Source organism: Ovis aries, chromosome 1, assembly GCF_016772045.2.
Source record: "Ovis aries strain OAR_USU_Benz2616 breed Rambouillet chromosome 1, ARS-UI_Ramb_v3.0, whole genome shotgun sequence".
Classification (NCBI taxonomy): Eukaryota; Metazoa; Chordata; class Mammalia; order Artiodactyla; family Bovidae; genus Ovis; species Ovis aries.
This window is the reverse complement of record NC_056054.1, coordinates 105903832-105924169: the sequence shown is the minus strand read 5'-3', so window position 1 is coordinate 105924169 and position 20338 is coordinate 105903832. Positions and strand designations below refer to the sequence as shown.

Sequence of the window (20338 nt, the reverse complement as noted above, 5' to 3'; positions counted from 1 at the left end):
CACGTCCTGGAAAACATGGGTGGGTGTGTGCGTGCGAGCGTGTGTGCACACACGTGCATGTGCTCAGTTGTGTTCAACTCCTTTTGACCCCGTGGACTGAAGCCCACCAGACTCCTCTGTCCATGGAATTTTTGAAGCAAAAATATTGGAGTGGGTTGCCATTTCCTGCTCCAGGGGGATCTTCCAGACTCAGGGATCAAACCCAACTCGCTTGGTTCTCTGGCACTGGCAGGCGGATTCTTTACCACTGCACGACCTATTGGAGTCTGAGTGTTCACATCATTCATAGTCATCCAGCTTCCAAGAAAATCATCCCGAAGTCACTGGGCCTATTTAATGTGAATCAGTCTTTATTCCGCACTTGTGTGGTGCATTAACAAATTCAACATACAAGATAGCATTACATATTGTAGGTTAGCATTACAGCATTAGGCAGTTTCACACAATTCATGTTAGCTTTTTCGATTTTTTTTCTTTTTTTAAAATTTGACACGTTTATTTTATTCTTTGAGTTTCATTTTTACAAGAGAAGACACAAGGTAAAGAAAGACGACCACATCGGAGAAGGATCATGGTGAGGGCAATGTCACTATTGTGGCCATAATAAAAGCTTCCCAAGAAAAAGGACTTGCATCGTTCCCTCTCCTGAGCAAGCTGCCCCTGTCCCATGAACCAGTCTGTTCTCATATCCCGAGCACCGCTCCTAAACATGTACCTCTTGGCTGTGCTCCACTGAGATGAACTGAAGGAAGGACTAAGTCATAAAGGGACTTTTTGTTAATAAGAAAAGCTCTTGCCTTCCCAAAGGAATCAAGATATCAGCAGAGAAGGACTGACTCTTGGAAAATCGGAAGTGACCATTCCCGAACCTATTTCTAATCACGAGTGCCTTGTGCGAAAGCTTGAATGTGACTCTCTCGTCTTTCCACTGACTCTTAGGAGTAGGCATTCCTCCTCCACCCTTATCAGTTAGCTCTGGGAGGAACAAATGTGAAAGCCAAAGTCAGGTAAGAAACTTTGGGATGGCTGAGTCAAGGGCACAACGGATCAGGCCTGAGGGAGGAGGGAGGAACCTAGCACTGTCTGCCTCTTTGCCTTTTTCTGAGAAAGACACCGAGGCAGTTCCTAGGCTACAGAACTATGGGTCCCTCTCCTGCCACCTCCACCCACTGCTCAGCAGATGCAAAGAATAAAGCTACAAGGAGATGGGTAAGAGAGGAGTTGGGTGAGGCTGTTTTCCCAGATTTCTGCCGGGAGGAGCTTCAGAGGCACACAGCAGGGCAAAGAGCACGCTTTCTCCACCTGCTCTGCATTGTTTCTGGGAAGGAAACAAAAGCAGGTTGCTCAGCAGTTTCTGATCTTTAGACATTAAGGCGATGGAGAGGAACCATTTAAATTTTTTCCTAATGGGGCTTCAGAATGCTCCTGTCAGATTTACATTAAACTATCTCAAAATGCATTTTTAGAAAACAAAAATTATTTTTGTCTACGTATGATACAGTATTTACATTCCATGGAGTGTTGGATAGAAACCGGTGATGTGAACCCAGCTGATGGTGAGATTGTGAGTCAGATTCTGGGGGCTGGGGGATGACAGCGACAAGAACAGAGAGTGGGCTCTGTGCCTGCTCAGAACTGCTCTGCACTGTCAAGAATCCAGGTTAAAGAAAAAAAAGAATGGGGTTGGGGGGTCAGGGAACAGGTTGGTTTTAAATCCACAAGAGTTATAGAACGGCAGAGGCAACATCACCATTCTCTCCATAGAGACTCAGCTTTTCAACTCTTCTCAGAAGCAAGTCAAATAGTGATGTTCTTGTATGAATGTGAAATTTCTGTCTCTACTAATCTTTCAGGCCTTGGTTCAAGCTGCTTATCTGAGTTCCTCTTCAGGCTGGCAAAAATATCTACTGCCTATCCAGGCTTACTTATCATCCGTGAAGGCTCTGCCATCTGAAAAGTCTCAACTCTGGAGACATGGCTGGACTAGGGATAAGGAGATGAATTCCAAAACAGAGGCAGAATCTCTCTCTAGCTCTGCTGTCCACCGGCGGGTGAAGGACTGAGCTCTGTGGTTTCCCCATGCCTTCGCTGTACCTTGAGACTCCGGAGTCCTAAGAATTAAGCACTTTGTTTACAGGGAAAGGATGTTCTGAAAAATCCGAGTTATCTATTACTAATTTAGTCATGTACTCATTTTACTCATTTAGTTATTTTTAAGGGCCATTATTGAAAAATTTGAGGAGAAAGAATCATTTCTGAAGGTCCTCTTCCTTATGAAGTAAAACTAACCTCACGGAAACTACTTGAGAAGACTTTAAAGCTTCTCAGTGGTCAGCATTTCTGGAAAAAACAAAGGCCAGTCTAACCCTTCAAACCACAGATGATTCCTAACACATTACCAAAAAATGGCTATCCTTCCAAACACAGCTACAAAGGGCAAGGCACTCATCTCATTTTCCTTGTCTTCGTAACTACATTTGGGATCAGCTAGACATAGTCAATGGTACTCTCCTGTAGCTGAATCTGAAGTCCCAAAGTTCTTTCTAGAGAAGTCATCTAGTTTTGTAAACCCAGATTCTACCTAAAAGTCTGATGCCTTCGTGTAATTGATCACGTATTAATCAAAGAGAGCCTTTTACCCCTTTCCAGCAGGAGCACTGACGGCAAACATGCCTCATTTCTCAAATACTCTTTCTCCTGCAAACCCTGCCTTATCCATTCCACCTTTGTATATTCGCCTACTGCAGACCTCTGGTCCTTAAGCTCAAAGAGCAGAAATGTAAGCGGTAATAGGGAGAAAAGATGGGGATGATGAAAACATGAGGTTTTACAAGAGCAAAAAGATTCTTCCACAGAGGTGGGAGGTGAGAATAACTCTCCAGAGAAGCCCAATAAAAAGAGACCAATTTCAGGTAATCAGCAAAATACAATTCGGCACAAAACACAATTTTCATGGATTAAAATCTGTACCTTGATATTGGCAGTTAGGCTAATTTCTTCAGTTTGTATTAGACATGCAAGTATAAGGTTACATTGTTATATATAGACTTGTAGAGGTCTTTCCCTCTCTTTTTTTCCCCATTTGGAAAAAAAAAAAAAAAAAGGATTTCCTAGTGCCTTGCAAAGGAGAAAAATCATCATTGCTAAGAACTGAACTGCAGCTGTGGTCACGTGGGGTGTTCTCTGTAGTGTTTGTCGTGTAAGAAATTTTCTTCTACAACTAAAATGAGGTTTTGAGTCCACTCCTCTCGGTCCTCTCTCTCCCCGCCACGTCCCTGCCCAGCCTGGCCCCAGGGTTAGAGGCAAGGAGAAGAGGATTAGTACTCGCTCAGACTGTGCCACTTGGCCACGGGTTTGCGCGGGCTCTCGCACACCTCTCTCCAGTGCTCGGCGCCGCTGGCTGTGACACTGTGCGCCCCCAGGATCAGCCTCCCCACCACCTCGTTCTTGGTGGTGCGATCGAAGTCGATGACCAGGAACTCGATGCTGATGTCGGGCAGGAGGTCGGTGGGGATGTCGTAGATGAAAGACTCGTTGAAGACTGGGTTCAAAGTGCACTTCTTCACGTGGGTTTTCTTCTTGGCAATACGCTTTCTGCCGTAGTAGACGTTCACCTTGACATAAGGATCTGGGGCCCCCAAAGACAAAAGGGAGACAGGCCTATGACACAGTCCTCTCCTATACAATGTCAGGGAGGAGGGGCTTCTGCTGTTCATCTCCTTGATGTCTCCTCTCACCCCCTGAGGACTTTGGTGGTTGCACACTAGGTGTACACTGACTGTGTGCGCATCTGCCTGCCTGGACAAGGGGTCAAGGAAACCAGGCAGACAAGGAACAGAAAAACTGCCTCGAGTCAGGGCTGAAGAAACTCCATGACACCAAGAAGCATTTTCAAGGGGGCACAGGGACTACCAAAGGCTGCAGGCTTTCTGAGAAGTCTCACCTGGAGCAAGGGCACAGAGGCTGGCATGCATACCACTGCAAATCCCTTGCCAAAGGTAGAGACCATTTGCTTACCCAAAATACCTCCCTGGTCACATTCATCAGGAAGAGAATGTAGACAGAGAGGAACGGGTGGAGGGTAAGAGGTGCCAGGGGTCCTGCAAGGTGGGAGGGGGAGGCTCTTGGATCACAGGCAAGGGCAGCGGTGCAGGGAGGGCAGGCAGAGATAGGTTGAAGTAAATAGCTGCTACCTGAGAGACCGGTGATGTCCATCTTCGGCAGGTGTCTGGCTTTGAGGACCACCACTGTCATCCTCTGTGCCACAGGCTGGTATGACAGAGACACCTGGAGCTCGCCTCTGCTAATGCACTTCTGTGGAGAAGAAATAGCAGGTGAGAACCCCAGCCGAGGGGGCAGGCCACGGCACAGAAAGTGCGGAGGAAAGGACAAAGGAGATGTTCTCCTCACAGTCCTGAGAGTAAACAAGGGGATTCCTGGTGGCCCGGTGCTTAAGACGCCACACTTCCACTGCAGGGGACGTGGGTTCGATCCCTGATCAGGGAACTAAGATACCACATGCCACATGACGTGGGCCCAAAATAAAATAAAAAATCTTATAGTAAATAAAATCATTTGCATGGAGAGGCAGCACAACACAGACTCTGCAGCTAGACTGGCCTGGATTCAAATCCTGACTCTACTGCTTATCGGTCTGAGCTGGGACAAGGTCAGCCCTACTTGACCTGTCTGGACTTTTGCTTCCTCTTCTGTAAAATGGATATGAAAACGGGAGCGACTTCCCAGCACTAGTAAGAGGATGCAGTAACTTGGTGTGTACTCTCTCCTGTTCTCTCATTTGGTTCTTGTGATAAAGTTTTGAAGGGAGATTGGACACTTGCATTTGAGCCTTCACTTTGTCACTTACTCACCAGCTGGCCCTGGGCAAGTCCCTGAACTTTCTGGAGCCTGCGGCTTCATTTCACAAGGTGAATATCCACACCTGCTCTGCCTGCCCCAGTGTATGACCTTCAGAGCGTCTTCTCCGGCCACCCTGGATGCCCATATCTTTGTTTCCCCACCTTGAAACGTTATGCTAGGCTCTATTTTGAGCTTGGAAACAAGACAAAACAAAACAAAACAAAAACTCTAGTCCTCCAAGAACATTTTAAATAACATTTGGATACTAATTACATGCCAGGTGCTGGGAATTCAGAGCTAACAGGACTCAGTCATTGTTCCCAAGGATGAGTAGAAGATTCAGAGACGTAAACAAACATATTTACTTGTCAGGAGAGTGAGAAGCCTCGGAATTCCCTGGTGGCCCAGTGGTTAGGTCACTGTTGAGGGCCCGGGTTCAATCCCTGGTCAGGGGACTAAGATCCCACAAGCTGCGCAGTGAGACCAAAAGAAATGCTTCAGTGCTGTTGCGAGATGCAGGGGAGGTGTTGCCAGCTGACATCAGGGCTGAGCTGCTGCGGGGTGAGAAAGAGACACTGAGGCAATGGGCAGAGCGAAGATCCTGCGTGGCAGGGCAGCCGAATGGCTGAAAGGGCTGAAAGGGTAGGCTATGTTCAGAGAATGGGGAGAGGTGAATGTACCTGATGTTGGAGTGCTGGCAGGAGGGATGGGCCAGGAACCTGGAGAGGTGGGTTAGGCGGGGGTGACGGCGTGGGGAGTGGGGGGAGTAAGCTAACCAAACAGCAGAGCCAGCAGCAGCAGTCAGGTGAGAGGAGGTCCGTAAGCCTAAGAGCAATTTCTGTAAGCATGACGTTACTGCTGTTGTTCATCTATTAATAATCAGATTATTCTAGTTAAAGCTGGAGAAGGAACTAAAGATGAAAGTCAGAAAACTTGGTGAAGAGGCTGCTCCCACAGGCTGGGGAAGGGAGGGTGAGGGCTGGAACCAGGGCTGAGGCAGAGGAGATGGACCTGGGATAGGTCTCAGAAAGAACTGTCCAGATTTTCTGCGTGGGGGCGGCTAACTGGATGTAAACATAGGGGAGAGGGAAGAGAGGAGGGACTGTTTCTGGTGTTTCTCTCTTAGGAAGTGGGGATGAGGCTGGGATAAAGAAAACAAATTGTGGCGGCACAGGAGGAGTTTAGGACACAATAAGTTAAATTTGGGACAAAAAAAATTTGAGACCAAATCATTCCTCCACTGTCAAATTTTATTCCTTATACTCTTCATAGCCCCAAAGGAAGGTCACCAACTTGACGAATTCTTAGATTGAACAAAAGTCGACCGAATTCACCACCAGCCTTACATATGCCACACACCCACCAAAATGACTTGCTGTGCATTAAGTGCCAGGCAATCTGAAAGCAGCTAGGGCTGAAGAGATGCACCCCTACCCTCAGGAAGCTCACAGGCTAGTGCCTGCTCAAGGGTGTCTGGTGCAGGAAAGAACAACAGCAGTAAATAATTTAATTAGCTCATCGGTGAAAAACAAAGGAAAAACCCTAATAGCTTATGCTTTGATTGATTATAAGTCGTCACCTCAAGGAATGAACTGTGATAATATTTCCATTTGGTTTAAAAAATTTCTTGAGGCTATGTTTCATACCAGGAGTATATGGAAATGCCTTTCATAGGGTATTGAACGTGACTAAACTTTAAGTGTAGCTGTTAGCTTTTGAAATTGAAGTATAAGAGAAAATAGGCTTTAGAAATGATTTTCATGGTTTTCTCTGCTAGATGAAGCCCTACTCTTTTCCTTACCCATAACATACAGTCGGCTCTTGACTGTATCCACAGGACGCACCCAGAGCCAGTTTAAAATTACAGGCTGGTTGCTCCTGCCAGCCAGTATACTTCTGGGTCCCTTCCTTTGACATAAGTCAGAACACAGTCAGAGAATGTGCGCTCACTTTTACTATCAGTCACAGCCCAAAGGCATCAGGAAAGTAATCCCTCAGGAAAAAGAAAGTACCTTCCAAAATGTTCAGAACGGAACTGCTCAGTACCGTAGCTGGTAGCTACAGTATCTATTTAAATTTTAATTCATTAAAATGAAGTAAAATTAAAACGTTAATTCCTCAGTCACACTGGCCATATTTCAAGTGCTCAGTGTCCACACGTGGCCAGTGGCTACCATGTTGGATACATGCAGATATAGAATATTTCCATCATCATAGAGAGTTCCAGTGAACAGTGCTGATCTATCTAGAAAGAACTTTTGGATTATTTGGGCCACTGCTCCCCTCCATTTCCATGAATAATGAAATGTTAACTAGTTTTGATATCTATATCTGGGACCATGAATATTGGTATCGAAATATTAAAAATACCATCTTTAAATATAATCTAACTTTATATACAGAAGAAGGCTAGGGAGGGTAAAAAGGAAATTTTGATTTAAAAAAATAAAGTTTTATTTGTAAAAATAACATCAATTACAAGATGATACTTAGGTTTTCTGATTATTTAAAACTGTTAAAAAAAATTTCAGTTTCCTAAATCATCAATTACAGCATAATCACCCTAATCAAAGTCCCGTGCGCCTTCCCTAGTTCTTTGGGAAAGTGCACAACTTCTGGTCACAATCCTTTCCTCCCCTGAAATCACTCCTCTGGCAATTGTTCTCCATCTGACCCACCCTCCCCCCTCACCTTTGGCCATTTTATACAGGCAGAGTGCCCATCCTCATTCAGCTGCCCCTTTGTGATGCCCAAGTCTGCCGCCGCAACACCACCTGAATGCCCTGCCATTCTGCATTGAAGGCCAGAGTTTCAAGTCCCCCCTCCCGCCCCCCTCTCTTTCCACCCAGTTCCCATTCCAAGCGGCATTGTCAATGGCTCATTCTCAAGGGCTCTTTGTCAAGCAAGGGCTGGGAGTGAACTCTGTTTCCCAGCCCCTTCGCCTAGTGAGGTAAAGACCCTGTTGGGGGGTGGGCGAGCAGAAGGACAAGGGGGTAAAAGGGTTTTATCCATGCCTGACAGAGCCGAGAGGCTTTGCTCTCAGAGTGCAGGATCCTTTCTCAGTCCGTGGAAAAGAGGAACAAGGGCAGTGGTCCGAAAGAAGAAGTTAGGCTGAAGGAAATACTTAGGCGAAGGATAAGTCTATTTCTTATAATTAGCAGAGCCCCTACGGAATGACTTTTTCTAGCCAGAGCATCTTTGCCAAGAGGAGGACTCATGCATCCTCAATAAACCTTTACAGGGACTGGAAGTTCTCAGTGCTACCTCCACATAAATCAGAGTCATGAGAAAACAAAAGAAACAAAACCTTCAACATTCAACCACATCCCTCCTTGTCTTCACCCCAGGACACATACACAGCAACTTCCTTTTTTGGTGTGTATGATTTTATTTTATTTTTCTATAGCAAATTTCATTATTGTTTATGGAAAATTGACATTCCTTGTTCTTTCTTTCTTTTCATTCCCTTTTGACTAGCCTGGATGACCTCCAAGGTCTCTTGTAAATCTGAGACTTTAAGAATCCTCTCATTCCCATGACCACTGTCCCAGGTCATGAACACCAATCTGGCAGTAGAAAGACAGGAAATGGTTTGGGAAACAATGACATGAAGAAATTAGGAGGAGTCTAACAACTCCCTATTATCCACCTTGTAAATCACTTCTTTCCCACTGTCTCTTCTTTAACCCCAGCCCTCTCTCAATCACTTTCCTTCTCCTTGTGGGGGGTGTATTATGGAAATGTAAATTCACTTTTATTTCTTTCTGAATAAAATACTAGGGGGAAAAGCTGCCACTAAAGGAAAAAAAAAACAAAAAACAAAACTCCAGTTCCAAAGTCCAGCTCAGAGAGTTTGGGTGTTTAGAGTTTATGCTGTAAACTTCTTTCACTAATAGTCAAGTGTTAATTTTTAATGCTTCTTATATCTTTCTGAATATTCATAAGAGCTGAGAGTGACCTCTCACAAAGTGACCCCATTAGCCTTCGTGATCCAGCCGAGAGGGAGACTGAGACCCAGAGAAAGTAACTGCACACCCAGAATTAGACAGTGAAATGGACAGAATCAGAAATCATGACCAGTCCTGGCTTCTTTCAACTGGATTGCACTGCAATAGCAGAAAGGACAAGAGCTGAATTTTCTGCCACAGGTCAGGAAATGCAGTTAGGGCTTGGGGATTGTCCAGAGAAATGCAATTCTCACCAGTCTCCACCCAGGAAACTTTGATCCCATAACTATAGAGGGATACCCTACCCAGATCAGGAAAGACTCTTTACAGTGTGGACTCTTCCAGAGCAGCTCTAGCTGATGAGCAGATTATTCGCTACAGTAAGGAGGATTTAAGGTGGACATTTGGAGGCTGCACTGCTAGGCAATCAGGGGCACAAATGACTAGGGAGAGGACAGCCATGACCCAGGATGAAACACAGCCCTGCCCACTGGCACTGGTGGGGAAAATAGGCTTAGGAAGCCTGGGAGGCTGCAGGGCTCCGGGTGTCCTGTCTGGGGCCTCATCCAGGGAATGTGTTGCTCAGGATCCCACCCTGGCTTATCCCTTCTGAAGGGAGTTAATAAAGTGGAAAGAAGCTTGGCGCTTGCCAAGAGCCCCTGGCAGTTTAGCAAATGCCATTGTCTATGCTCCCTGCCCAGTGTCCTGGATCTGAGGCTTGTTTTGTTCCCAGCCCAAATCAGTCCCTTTCCTTGCCAGTGTCTTCCCAGCTGCAGCCTGGCACAGAGCCCTCCTCCACACTCAGCCATGGGCTGAGAGTGCATGAGCCGTCTGGGGGAGTCCAGCTAGTTGGTGGCTTTACCAAGGCTAGTACTCCAGAGAAGGCTGTGCTGAAAACAACCGCCCAGTGAGGAGAGCTGAATGAAGGCAGGGGGTTGGGTACTGGAGCTGCTGTAATGGGGAGTCAGGAGTCAGGGGAGCGGGCTGGCAGAATCTAGAAGAAAAGAAATGGAGGGGGAAGGGAGAGGATGCAGGGAGATGAAACCGGTCGCTGCTGCAGCTTCTGTGCAGGCCTGCCTCCGACCTCAGAGGATGCGAGAATTCCTGCTGTGTTGGACTCAGGGGTGTCTCACTGTATCCCGGCAATGGACTAGTGTTCATGCCCTGACCAAACACCTCTAATATTCTCTAAAGTGTTCAGACTTCCTCTGGCCCTTGTGAGCTGAGCGTGCCACGTGGCAACAGTGGTTCTTTGGGCAGTGGCGTGACTAAGCTGGCTTCAGTGAGGCAGGCAGAGATGGTGCAGGCAGCAGAGAGGGTGAGAGCACACCTTTGGGGAAGGGCTCCCCTCCCCAGCCTGGCGCGGCACAGTGCCCTTCAGCAATGGCCAAACCTGCTTCCCAGGAGCTCACTGCCCACTCAGTCCTGCTGGCCTGGAAGCCTCCTGTACGTTCCCGAGCCTCCTGCCTCCCCACTGAGTCCAGCATGAGTGTGCAGCTGGAGAAGGCAGTAACAGAGAAGTAAGGTATCTGCAGGCAGGGCTCTTTCTGGAAAACGTGCAGGTGTTTTTAGTGACCCTGATATCCTTTCCAAACCTTTTACCATCTTCTCCACTGATCTAGCCTTCCTTGTCTGCCTTTATCAAAACAAAATGTAAATATGTACAAATCACATATCTCTCCCAGGGATCAAACTTTAATAATGATAATCCTGGTTAACATTCAGGAGAGTTTACTATGGGCTAGGGACTATGCAAATGCATCATTTTAATTCCTTATAAGAAACAGAGACTTAGAGAATTTAAGCAGCTTGCCCCAAGTCACTTAGCTGGTAGAATTTAGATTCAAACTCAGGTCTGACTTCAAAGTCCTTGCTGTGTTGTGCTTAGTCTCTCAGTTGTGTCTGACTCTTTGCGACTCCATGGACTGAGGCCTGCCAGGCTCCTTTGTCCATAGGATTCTCCAGGCAAGAATACTGGAGTGGGTTGCTCTGCCTTCCTCCAGGGGATCTTCCGAACCCAGGGATCGAACACAGGTCACCAGCATTGCAGGTGGATTCTTTACCATCTGAGCCACCAGGGAAGCCCAAGAATACTGGAGTGGGTAGCCTATCCCTTCTCCAGGGGAACTTCTCAACCGCAAAATTGTACCGAGGTCTCCTGCATTGCAGGCAGATTCTTTACCAGCTGAGCTACCAGGGAAGCCCCTAAGTCCTTGCTATCAATTCCTTATGTTAAATCCTGAAAAAGGAATGAAACTCGTAAGTGTAAAATTTCAACAACTTCTTTCACAGCACACTCACTGTACGATAAATGCCAAGATTTCTTTTTTGTCTTTCTCCTCCACTAAGTAAAAGCTACATGAAGGCAATAAGATGCCAGGTATATTATTCCATTTGATACTCATAACCCATAAGGAAGGCAATATTATCAGTTCCATTTTACAGATGGGGAAATAGAAGTTGAGAAGAGTTAAGTAACTCACTTACATCACACCCCTGGAAAGTGGTGAGCTGGAAGGTGAAGCTAGGCAGTCAGATAAGAGCCCTCCTGCCAAACCGCAGAACTGCGCTGCCTCGCCAGTTGAGAATGGAACAGCTGAACTAGTGTGGCTGGGAGCACAATTCTTGCATCCCTGAAAGGATTCAAGAACCAATGCTAGCCCAGTGGAGGGAAGGCAGGATGGAGGGCTCTCATGCCCCTCTTAATGCAAACAGGGCAGAGAGGAGGAACGGGGAGAGAAGTATCCATGGCAAAGGTTTTGGCCTGCGTGAGGGGCCTAAAAGGTTAAGCAATTGTATGCTATGAATGCTAAGTTATTTCAGTCGTGTCCGACTCTTCGCAACTCCACGGCCTGGGACCCACCAGGCTCCCCTGTCCATGGGATTTTCCAGGCAAGAATACTGGAGTGGGTAGCCATTTCCTCCTCCAGGGGCTCTTCCAGACCCAGGGATCGAACCCCTGTCTCTTACATCTCCTGCACTGGCAGGTGGGTTCTTTACCACTAGCAATACCTGGGAAGCCAAAGCAGTTGATGAAGTTGCATTTATAAAAGTTGTTAAAAGTCACACAGATGCAAGCCTACTTATATCTCTAGGTTTGGGCTGGGAAAGGGAAGCCGAGGGGAAAATTACTGAACTACTTCCATGGTTTCTCAGCTGTAAGGAATAAGTTCATAAGAGGAAGATCACACATTTTGGAGAAGAAATTGGCTCCCATATGCCTGAAATGACTAGGTCTAGGACTGGAGGGCCAGCCTGCTCCAAGCAAGCTGGACGCAGCATCAGGATGTCAACCACTAAGAGCAATTTCAGAAGGCGTTTGCCCTTTTCTCTTCAGGAAGCTGCTTCTTGGAGGAGGCCTAACCTGCCAGGCTCTCTGTCTTACTTTGACCACTGCTCAGTCTTGACATCCAAGAGCTTCCTCTCTACAGCCCCTCTTTGCCATCCATCCCACTTCTCCCTCCCATTCAGCCCCTTCTCTCCCCCAACCTACCGTTCCTCCCCAACAACTCTTCCTGCTCACCTGGATGTTCCTTTTGATGATGTCCCTGGTCAGCTGCACCTTGCCCGTGCTGGGGTCCACCCCAGCCAGCGGCACCATGACCTCCCCAATGACGTCATCCCGGGAGAAGCGATCAAAGCTGAGGACGAGGAAGTGCAGGACCAGGTCTTGCAGCTGGCTGTACGGGATGCCATAGAAGGTGAAGGTTTCATCAAACACAGGGTCCAGGGTCTTCCGCAGCACCCTGGTCTTCACCCGATGCCGTTTGTCGGGAAGGATGGTCATTTTGATGTAAGGGTCAGAGCCCTGGGTCTGGTCATCCATCACGGGCAGCCCATGAGCCTCCTGGATTGTCACCACCAGGGCTTTTTTCGGGAAGTTATAGTCCACTGAGAAGGTGAGGGATCCTAGCATGACATCCTCCTCTGGAGATGATGGAGAGGTGGTTTTGCTCTCCCCGGGGGTCAGGCTTGCAATGGGGCTCCTCAGTTCTTCCCCATAGTCCACTTTGATGGGCAATTGGTCTATACAAGATCCAGAGCTAGGCCCCTTAGGACTCTTGTCTTGTCCCAGCAGGCCAGCCTCTGCATCTACCAACAGGTTCCCGCGTCCGCCTTCCCTCCCGGGGCCATCTTTGTCTCTCCGCACTTTGATGATTTTCTTCTTGTTGCTGAGGGTTTCTGGGTATATGCTGATGCCTTTGAGCATGTGAATGAACTTGTATGGTGGGTTCTTGTGCTTCTTCTCTGCCTGCTGGTGGCAGCACGTCCAGACAAAGACGGTCACTGAGACACACACCACCAGCACAGAGGCCCCGATAAGGCCGGCGACCACTGGTGATACATCTGAAAGCGGAGACCAGAAATGCGTCAAGGCGGCTGGACCTCAGCCTCTGCCGGAGCACCCCTGCTTAGGGCCTCTGGCTGGGGCCGAGCTAATCTGCAACCCAGCCTTCTTCAAAGCGAAACTTGCTCATCTAGGCTTAGGAACATCTCCCCTCTTTTAGAGATGCCCTCACACATCCCTCCAACCAATCCATGGCTCTTTCTTCCCGACAACCTGGATGAAATGCTTATCTTCTCTCGAAAGCCTCCCCTGCAGTGCCCCACCTGACTGCCTGTTCTTTTCTTGGCCTTGCCTCTGTACTTACGGACTTGATTTGCTCATATTGATTTGTGTTTCACATAAAGTGGCCCTGTAAGTGTTATAGGTCACCCTTCTGCATAGGAACCATTCACCTCAACTCTTCTACAAGGGCACGAGCTGTGTCTGGTTTCAGGAGGATATTCCACAGCATCCAGCACAGGGTTTGCCACAGTGGATTTGTGTGGGCTGACTGACAGGTAGGGTGGAAGGATGTGGAATTGACTTTGGATGGGTTTGGTAGGGTGCCCAAGGGTGATAAAAGTAAGTGAGTGGTAAGAAGTATAACTGTGGGCCTAAGGCCTTTTGAAATATGTTTCAAATTTTAGCTCCCAGGTATTTAAAATACTTGTATTTTAATGTAAAATACAAATATTTAAAAATAAAACACAAGTATTTTAAATAGGAAGAAATAGGGACCGTGGAACATGTCAGACCTTGTCACCTTCTTAGTAAGGTCGCTCCTGACCAACCTATTTAAAAATGCAACCTTTTCCACCCTTGAGACCTACACTTCTGGCCCTGCTTAATTTTCTCCATATGACATGACATGAGTTTTCTCTTTCACAAACACACACACACGCATGCACACATATACATAAGAACATATACAAACACTACCATATAATTGTATTAGTTATTGTCTATCTTCACTAGAATGTAAGCTTCCTAAGGACAGGGATTTTGTCTGTTTGTGTGCTGTGCTCAGTCACTCAGCCATGTCCAGCACTTTGTGACCCCACTGGCTATAACACGCCAGGCTTCTCTGTCCATGGAATTCTCCAGGCAAGAATACTGGAGTGGGTTCCCCTGCCCTTCTCCAGGGCATCGTCCCAATCTTCTGGGATTGAACCCAGTCTTCTGAATGCAGGCGGATTCTTTACCTTTGGAGCCACCAGGGGAGCCTTTTGTTTGTTTAGTTCCTTTCTTTATCCCCAGCACTAAAAACACCTAGCAGGTACTTGATATTTGTTAGGTAAACAAATAACTAAAGAGAAAGAGGTTGTTTTTTTTTTCTTTTCTTCCCTTCTCTAGTCTTGTCTTTTCCTGCACAAATTGGGCCCCTGACTTGGATAATTCGGTTTGGGGATTTCTTTTCCCTTAAATGCACTGAAGCTAACTTGGGTTTAGGCCTTAAAGATCTAGATAAGGCCTATAGTTATCCATACTACGCATTAGGGTAAGTCTCAAGTAGGGCAGGGGGAACTAAGGAAATAAATGTGATTCTTGCATATTCTAGATTTTTCCTAGAACATCCTTCTATCAGGCATATGCCTGGCCTGCTGCCTCACTCACTGCAGGCTTCTGTTCAAACCTCATCAGAAAACATTTCCTGTCTGTTGCAAGTAAGATAGTATCCCCACTACTCTGATTTATTTCTCTCTGTAGCACTTATTACCTCTGGTATGTATTTGTCAGTCTTCTCTTACTAGGTAATTTAATAAGGCCAGTGACTGGCTGTTTTGTTCACTGCTACATTCCCAGGTCCTAGAACCATGTGGCACATAGTAAGTGTTCAGTGAACAAACGAGTTAGTGAATTCAAAACAGCTTCCACTTTAGGAGCTTGGGATTAACAGATAACAAACTACTATTTAAAAAATAGGTAAACAGCAAGGTTCTACTGTATAGCACAGGAAACTATATTCAATATCCTATAATAACCCATAATGAAAAAGAACATATATATATATATATATACACACACTTATATAATTACATTATTGCTGTACATAAGAAACTAGTACATTACAAATCAATGACACCTCAATAAAAAATTTAAAAAACCCAGTTTCCACAGATTGGAGAAAGAGGATGAGGTCAATATGACTACACATAACAGGGATAAATGTAAAATTCTATTTAGCCTTCAAAACCTATTGATAGGAAGTAGGAGACCTTACTTGATAAATCTGAGTAACTAACTTAGTAGTCTAAGTGATAACAAGCTTGGAGTATAGCTAGGCTGACTTATACTATCAGTGCAATGTCTAGATCAGAGAGGGGCAGTATAATTTCATCTGCTCTGGTCATGACACATATGAAGTGCTCTATCTATTTCTGACAAGAATAAAAATTGCTGTTTTTTGTGTGCCAGTATGATACCCCTGCCAGACACTGTGTTAGAGCTTCCTCAATCTGACTCAAATAACTCACTGAATAGGTACCATTAATAGCTAATTTTACAACTGAGGAAGCTGGGGACTCAAATCTGCTCTAGGCCACCTAGAAGCAAATGACAGTGATGAGATTTAAACCCTGGTCTATCTGACACCAGAATGTGTCTATATTATGGATAAGCAGGATAGAAGAGGACCTAGAAACCATATTAAATGAGGAGAAACTGAAGGAGCTGAAGCCGAAGGGTCTGGGAATAACAACTTTCTTTAATTACTTAAGATACTTTGCTGGAAGAAGGTCTGATCTGATTTTACTTTGGAGGGCAGGTCTAATACCAGTGCATACAGGCTACAAGAAGACAGATAAATTGAAAGAACTGAATTATTGTTAGAACTGCCTCTCGATGGCCCAGATTGCTTCCGGAGGCAGTGAATCTCTGAAGACTTTTAGAGACTGGATCACCTTGGTCAGATATATTCTAAAAGGAATTTTCTTAACAAGGATTGGAATCAACATCTCTGAAATTCTTTCTGCCTCAAACATTCAAAGTTCTATGAATGTTGGGACCAGGTAAGAAAAGAAGTGGTTACATTTTTAAATAATACAGATGAGGAGTAACGCCATTTAACAAAAAGTATATCAAGGTGACTGTGTTCATGGCCATGCTGAATAATAATAGCATTTATTTTCAGAATATCAGGTGAAATAAAAACTGTTAGGGAGAGGTTTCACATAATGGGAGCAGCCTTGGCCGTAAGCTCCTTGAGAGCAGGCAGAAATTACAGCCTGTTTACCTTTGAATCCCCGAGTCTCTTGCATCGAACAGGAGCTCAGTAAATATTTGCTTGAACAATTGATTGGGTTCAATTGTAAATCAGAATGAGCACAATCTGAAAAATTGGCTCTTCATTCACCTATGAGAGATTTTCCTGAAAACTGTTTGCTACTGATTTGTAACACTGAATGTTATCTCTCCAAGAAGAGAAAAGCAAGAAATTACTAGGACAAGTATATTTTTGAGAATGATTTGAAAGGGAGTCTAAAGGTCAGGGTTGAGAGACATCTGAGTGATCCTTTTGGCTCTACCATAAATTTACTCTGTGATCTTGAGAGATCCCACTGCTGTTTACTATGCCTCAACTTTTACTGCTAGAAAGCAGTGGATCAGTAAAAGAGATGAAGGACGCTTATCTTTCAGGAGGGTAGATAAGGAAAAAGAGACAAACAGATGAATGGTTAGATAGCATCACTGACTCATGAATCTGAGCAAACTCCAGGAGACAGCAAAGGACAAGGAAGCCTGGCATGCTACAGTCCATAGGGTTGCAAAGAACTGGACGTGACTTAGTGACTGAGAAACAACACAACGCTTCCACCTCGTTTCCCACTTTCGCTCTACTTTCTTCTTCATTTTAGTATTTGTTAATCCCTATGTCTCTCCCCCACACCCAAGGCAGTAAACTAGAAAAATCAGAGATGTTGAAACTCAGGACCCTCTTGTCTAGTTTTAGTCCAAGGCTTAGTGGGAAAAGTAAGTTAGAACTAAAAGCTGAAGTGAGTGTTTTCAAGTAGCTGTAAGTTGCAGTGACCCATGCTGCTTGCTCCTTTTGTCCTCTGAGGTCAAAGATAATTGAGTGTTGGCTTGGTGTATCTCACAAGGGCTATGGAGTTTGAAATGAAGTAATCTATGAAATGTGAAAAAAGTCAGAAGTTCTACAGGGAGTTCTCGGTGGAGAACTTCCACACGGATTTGAAGATCTATAAGACACATTTGGGTTTGTTCAGCTCTCTCAGCCTCTGACCAGACATGCTTATTGACATTTCCTTTGCAAAAATAGCCTTTCCTGGTCAAGTAGGCCAGCGTGACACAGTGAAATAAGAATGAATTTTGCCATCAATGGGAAATTGGTTTAAATCCTAACACTAGCCTAACTAGTTTGACTTTATTTCTCTTAGACTCAGTTTCCTCATCTAGCAAATATATATATAAAATAATGAATACACTGGAGGGTATTTATAAGTCTTTTAGTATGTAAAAGACTGATATAATTTCTTTTCTTTTGTCCACTAATATTTCCTCTAAATGACATCACTATATTATGCTCTACACCATCTAACTTTCCAAGGAATCTGGAACTGCAATTAGAGAAAAGAATATAATGGAAAGGAGGCAAAAGAAGAAAAAGAAAAAGCAAGAAGAAAATCACGGAGTACTCATGTGATCAGAAAAGGGACATCAATTTTGGAAATTTAGGACTCAAATAATAAAAATGCAGAAGATGAAGTGGAAGAAAAATATAATCAAGATTCATCCTTGGGGAATCAGTGTGAACCAGTAGTAAATGGGTGTGACCTGTTGTCTGTATACTTTCTCTGATCTGATATTCTTCCTGACATTGAAGGGATAGAGCAGGCTGGGTTTTGTTAATTTCCATAAACCTTCTAGTAGGGAGTGAGAAAAGCCATTTCCTAGTTGGATTGTGACCCCACCCTAAACACTGGAGTCTGGATGCTCAAACCTTCTGGATTGTCTGAGACATAGAATCTCTTAAGGGAAATCAAGGAACCCTAGGCTGACAGCAACTCTCACCTGCTTCTCCCATCCAAACAGGGATAGGACTGAGGCAGAAGCAGGGCAATTCATTCTTCTTTGGGGGGGGGCAGGAAAACAGCACAGGAAGTTTGCTATCTCAGCACATTTTGCAGGAATCCCCCGGAGGAAAAACTTGCATCTCGAGCTTTTCTTTCCCATCTGCTTCCCTATTTTCCACCCCACTCTCTGCTCCAGGGAGTGTAACTGATCTTGGAGCCTGTAGGGTTGGGTCTGGGACCAGCCGCTCCGAGATGACGTAATGCTTTCTCTGGTACACAAAGCGGCCTCCCCCGGGCTCGGCCTTTTGCGCCCCTCCCCCTCTGGCCCGGATCGGGCCCCCGCCAGCACCAGCGCGGGTGAGTCCCCCTTTTCGAAAAGCCGGCCCAGGGAAACAGGGAACAAAGGCCTGAGAAGAAGAGCCTAGGCGCTGCCAGGAGGCCCAGAAATAGACATCACGTCATCCCCCAGCCCAGCAGCGCCAAGCGCCATTTGGTAGCATCGGACGGACCCCACCATTACGATGCAGAATAGACATGGCAGGGCTCACGTTTCCTCCCGGCCCCAGCATCCAGCTGACCGGCTTCAGGAGTGGCTTCCCTTTTGCTCTCCACCCCCGCACCCCTCTTTCCCCAGAGGCCGCCGCCTCCCCTGGCTGCCTGCCACACAGCCCACGGTCTCCAAGCTGCCATCTTGATGCCCCATCCCCCTTGCCACCTCCCTCCCCCGCAGCCCTGAGGAGTGGGAGGGGGAGGAAGGGGCACCGCCCTGCGTGCCCCAAGGGGGAGGGCTCGGCCTACCTCACCTCTCCTCCCCTCGAAGGAGGGATTCACGTCCTTCGCAGGCTCTCGGTTTCTCACCTCCAGCGGTACTGACAGTGCACCATACAAGGTTTTCGCATCCTGGACGTCCCCACCCTAGGTGTGACTCTGGCCTTCTCAGCCGCTGCAGCCCATAGCTCAGGTTCGGGCGCTGTCCACTGCCCGCGACACCACCACCGCAGGCCCGATTCTACCCACCACCACAGGCCAGGCCTTGATCTGGGCTTCACGCTCTGCCTAGCCGCTGAGCTCCCTTGCCTTGGCAACGGTTTCACCTACCCCAGGCTTAGTTTGCCAGATTTTTACTTACCAAAGCTAGGTCGGATGTTGGTGATCTCAGCCATGTCTTAATCAGAGGCTATTGCTATAAATGCTTTTGCAATGGTCGGTCAGACAAGTCTGGGACCTCCGGTAAGTACCGGAGGCCGCCGCTGCAGAGCGCTAGGTCAGGGCAGGGAGAAGGTATCTGGCGGATGCCTCCTGCGACGGTCTGGTCCCTGGTTGACAGCTGCGGTCGCCTCTTAAGATGCTCCAGGGATGCTCTGAGCTAAGGATGCAGGTGCAGCCAGACTGGTCCTGATGCGAGGTAGGCCCCGCCTTCCTCCGAACGGCCCTCGGCAGAAGACTCCGCCTCTGTCCGAAAAGTTCCGGAAGGCAAGCCCCGCCCTTTTCCGGAAGATCCCTGGGAGGGGACCCCTCCCGCTGCCAAATTTTCGGGAGAATGAGACCCCGCCCACTGAGGGGCTTGTGAGTCTGTAAAGCGAAAACCCCGAGGCCTGACTAAGGAGAAGTTGTATGAGATCCTTTAGATCTTGTGATTCCGATTCCCTAGGCTTAATATAGCAGCAGAATGTTCTGGGCGACAGGGAGGTAGGATTTTGAAAAAATAAAATTATATATTGCCTGCTTTTCAGTATCAATTACCGTTATTGTTATGCGTTTCTGAGGCCACTAAAGATTATTATGGAAACTTTCTTAAACTTCAGAAGCTCTGATTGAAGGCCTGCACAACTCTGAAAGTTTACTGAAAATAATTGAATTGTATAAGTAAAACTTTGGTGGCTCAGATGGTAAAGAATCTGCCTGCAACGCGGGAGACCCAGGGAAGAGCTGACTCATTGGAAAAGACCCTGATGCTGTTAAAGATTGAAGGCAAGAGGAGAAGGGGGCGACAGAGGCTGAGATAGTTGATGGCATCACTGACTCAACGGACATGAATTTGAGCAAACTCAGGAAGATAGTGAAGGACAGAGAAGCTTGGTACGCTGTAGTTCATGGGGTCTCAAAGAGTCGGACGACTTAGCAACTGAAGAACAAGAATAAGGATGGATTCTGTGATGTGAAAATTGAAGCTT

The 20338-nt window shown here is 46.4% G+C and overlaps 1 protein-coding gene across 2 annotated transcripts; it reads right to left on the bottom strand.

Moving 5' to 3' along the window:
* Nucleotides 1-328: 328 nt before the first annotated feature.
* SYT11 (synaptotagmin 11) lies at nt 329-19527 on the bottom strand. Of its 2 annotated transcripts, none has more exons than XM_004002595.6 (4): nt 19294-19527; nt 12331-13154; nt 4191-4314; nt 329-3628 (listed from the first exon to the last, which is right to left on the bottom strand). In XM_004002595.6, the coding sequence occupies exons 1-4, from the start codon at nt 19325-19327 to the stop codon at nt 3318-3320; spliced, it is 1293 nt and encodes a 430-aa protein (XP_004002644.2). In that variant the 5' UTR covers nt 19328-19527; the 3' UTR covers nt 329-3317. The 2 variants fall into 2 exon arrangements, with proteins under 2 accessions (XP_004002644.2, XP_042111195.1); XM_042255261.2 differs by having other exon boundaries at nt 4194-4314.
* Nucleotides 19528-20338: the final 811 nt, after the last annotated feature.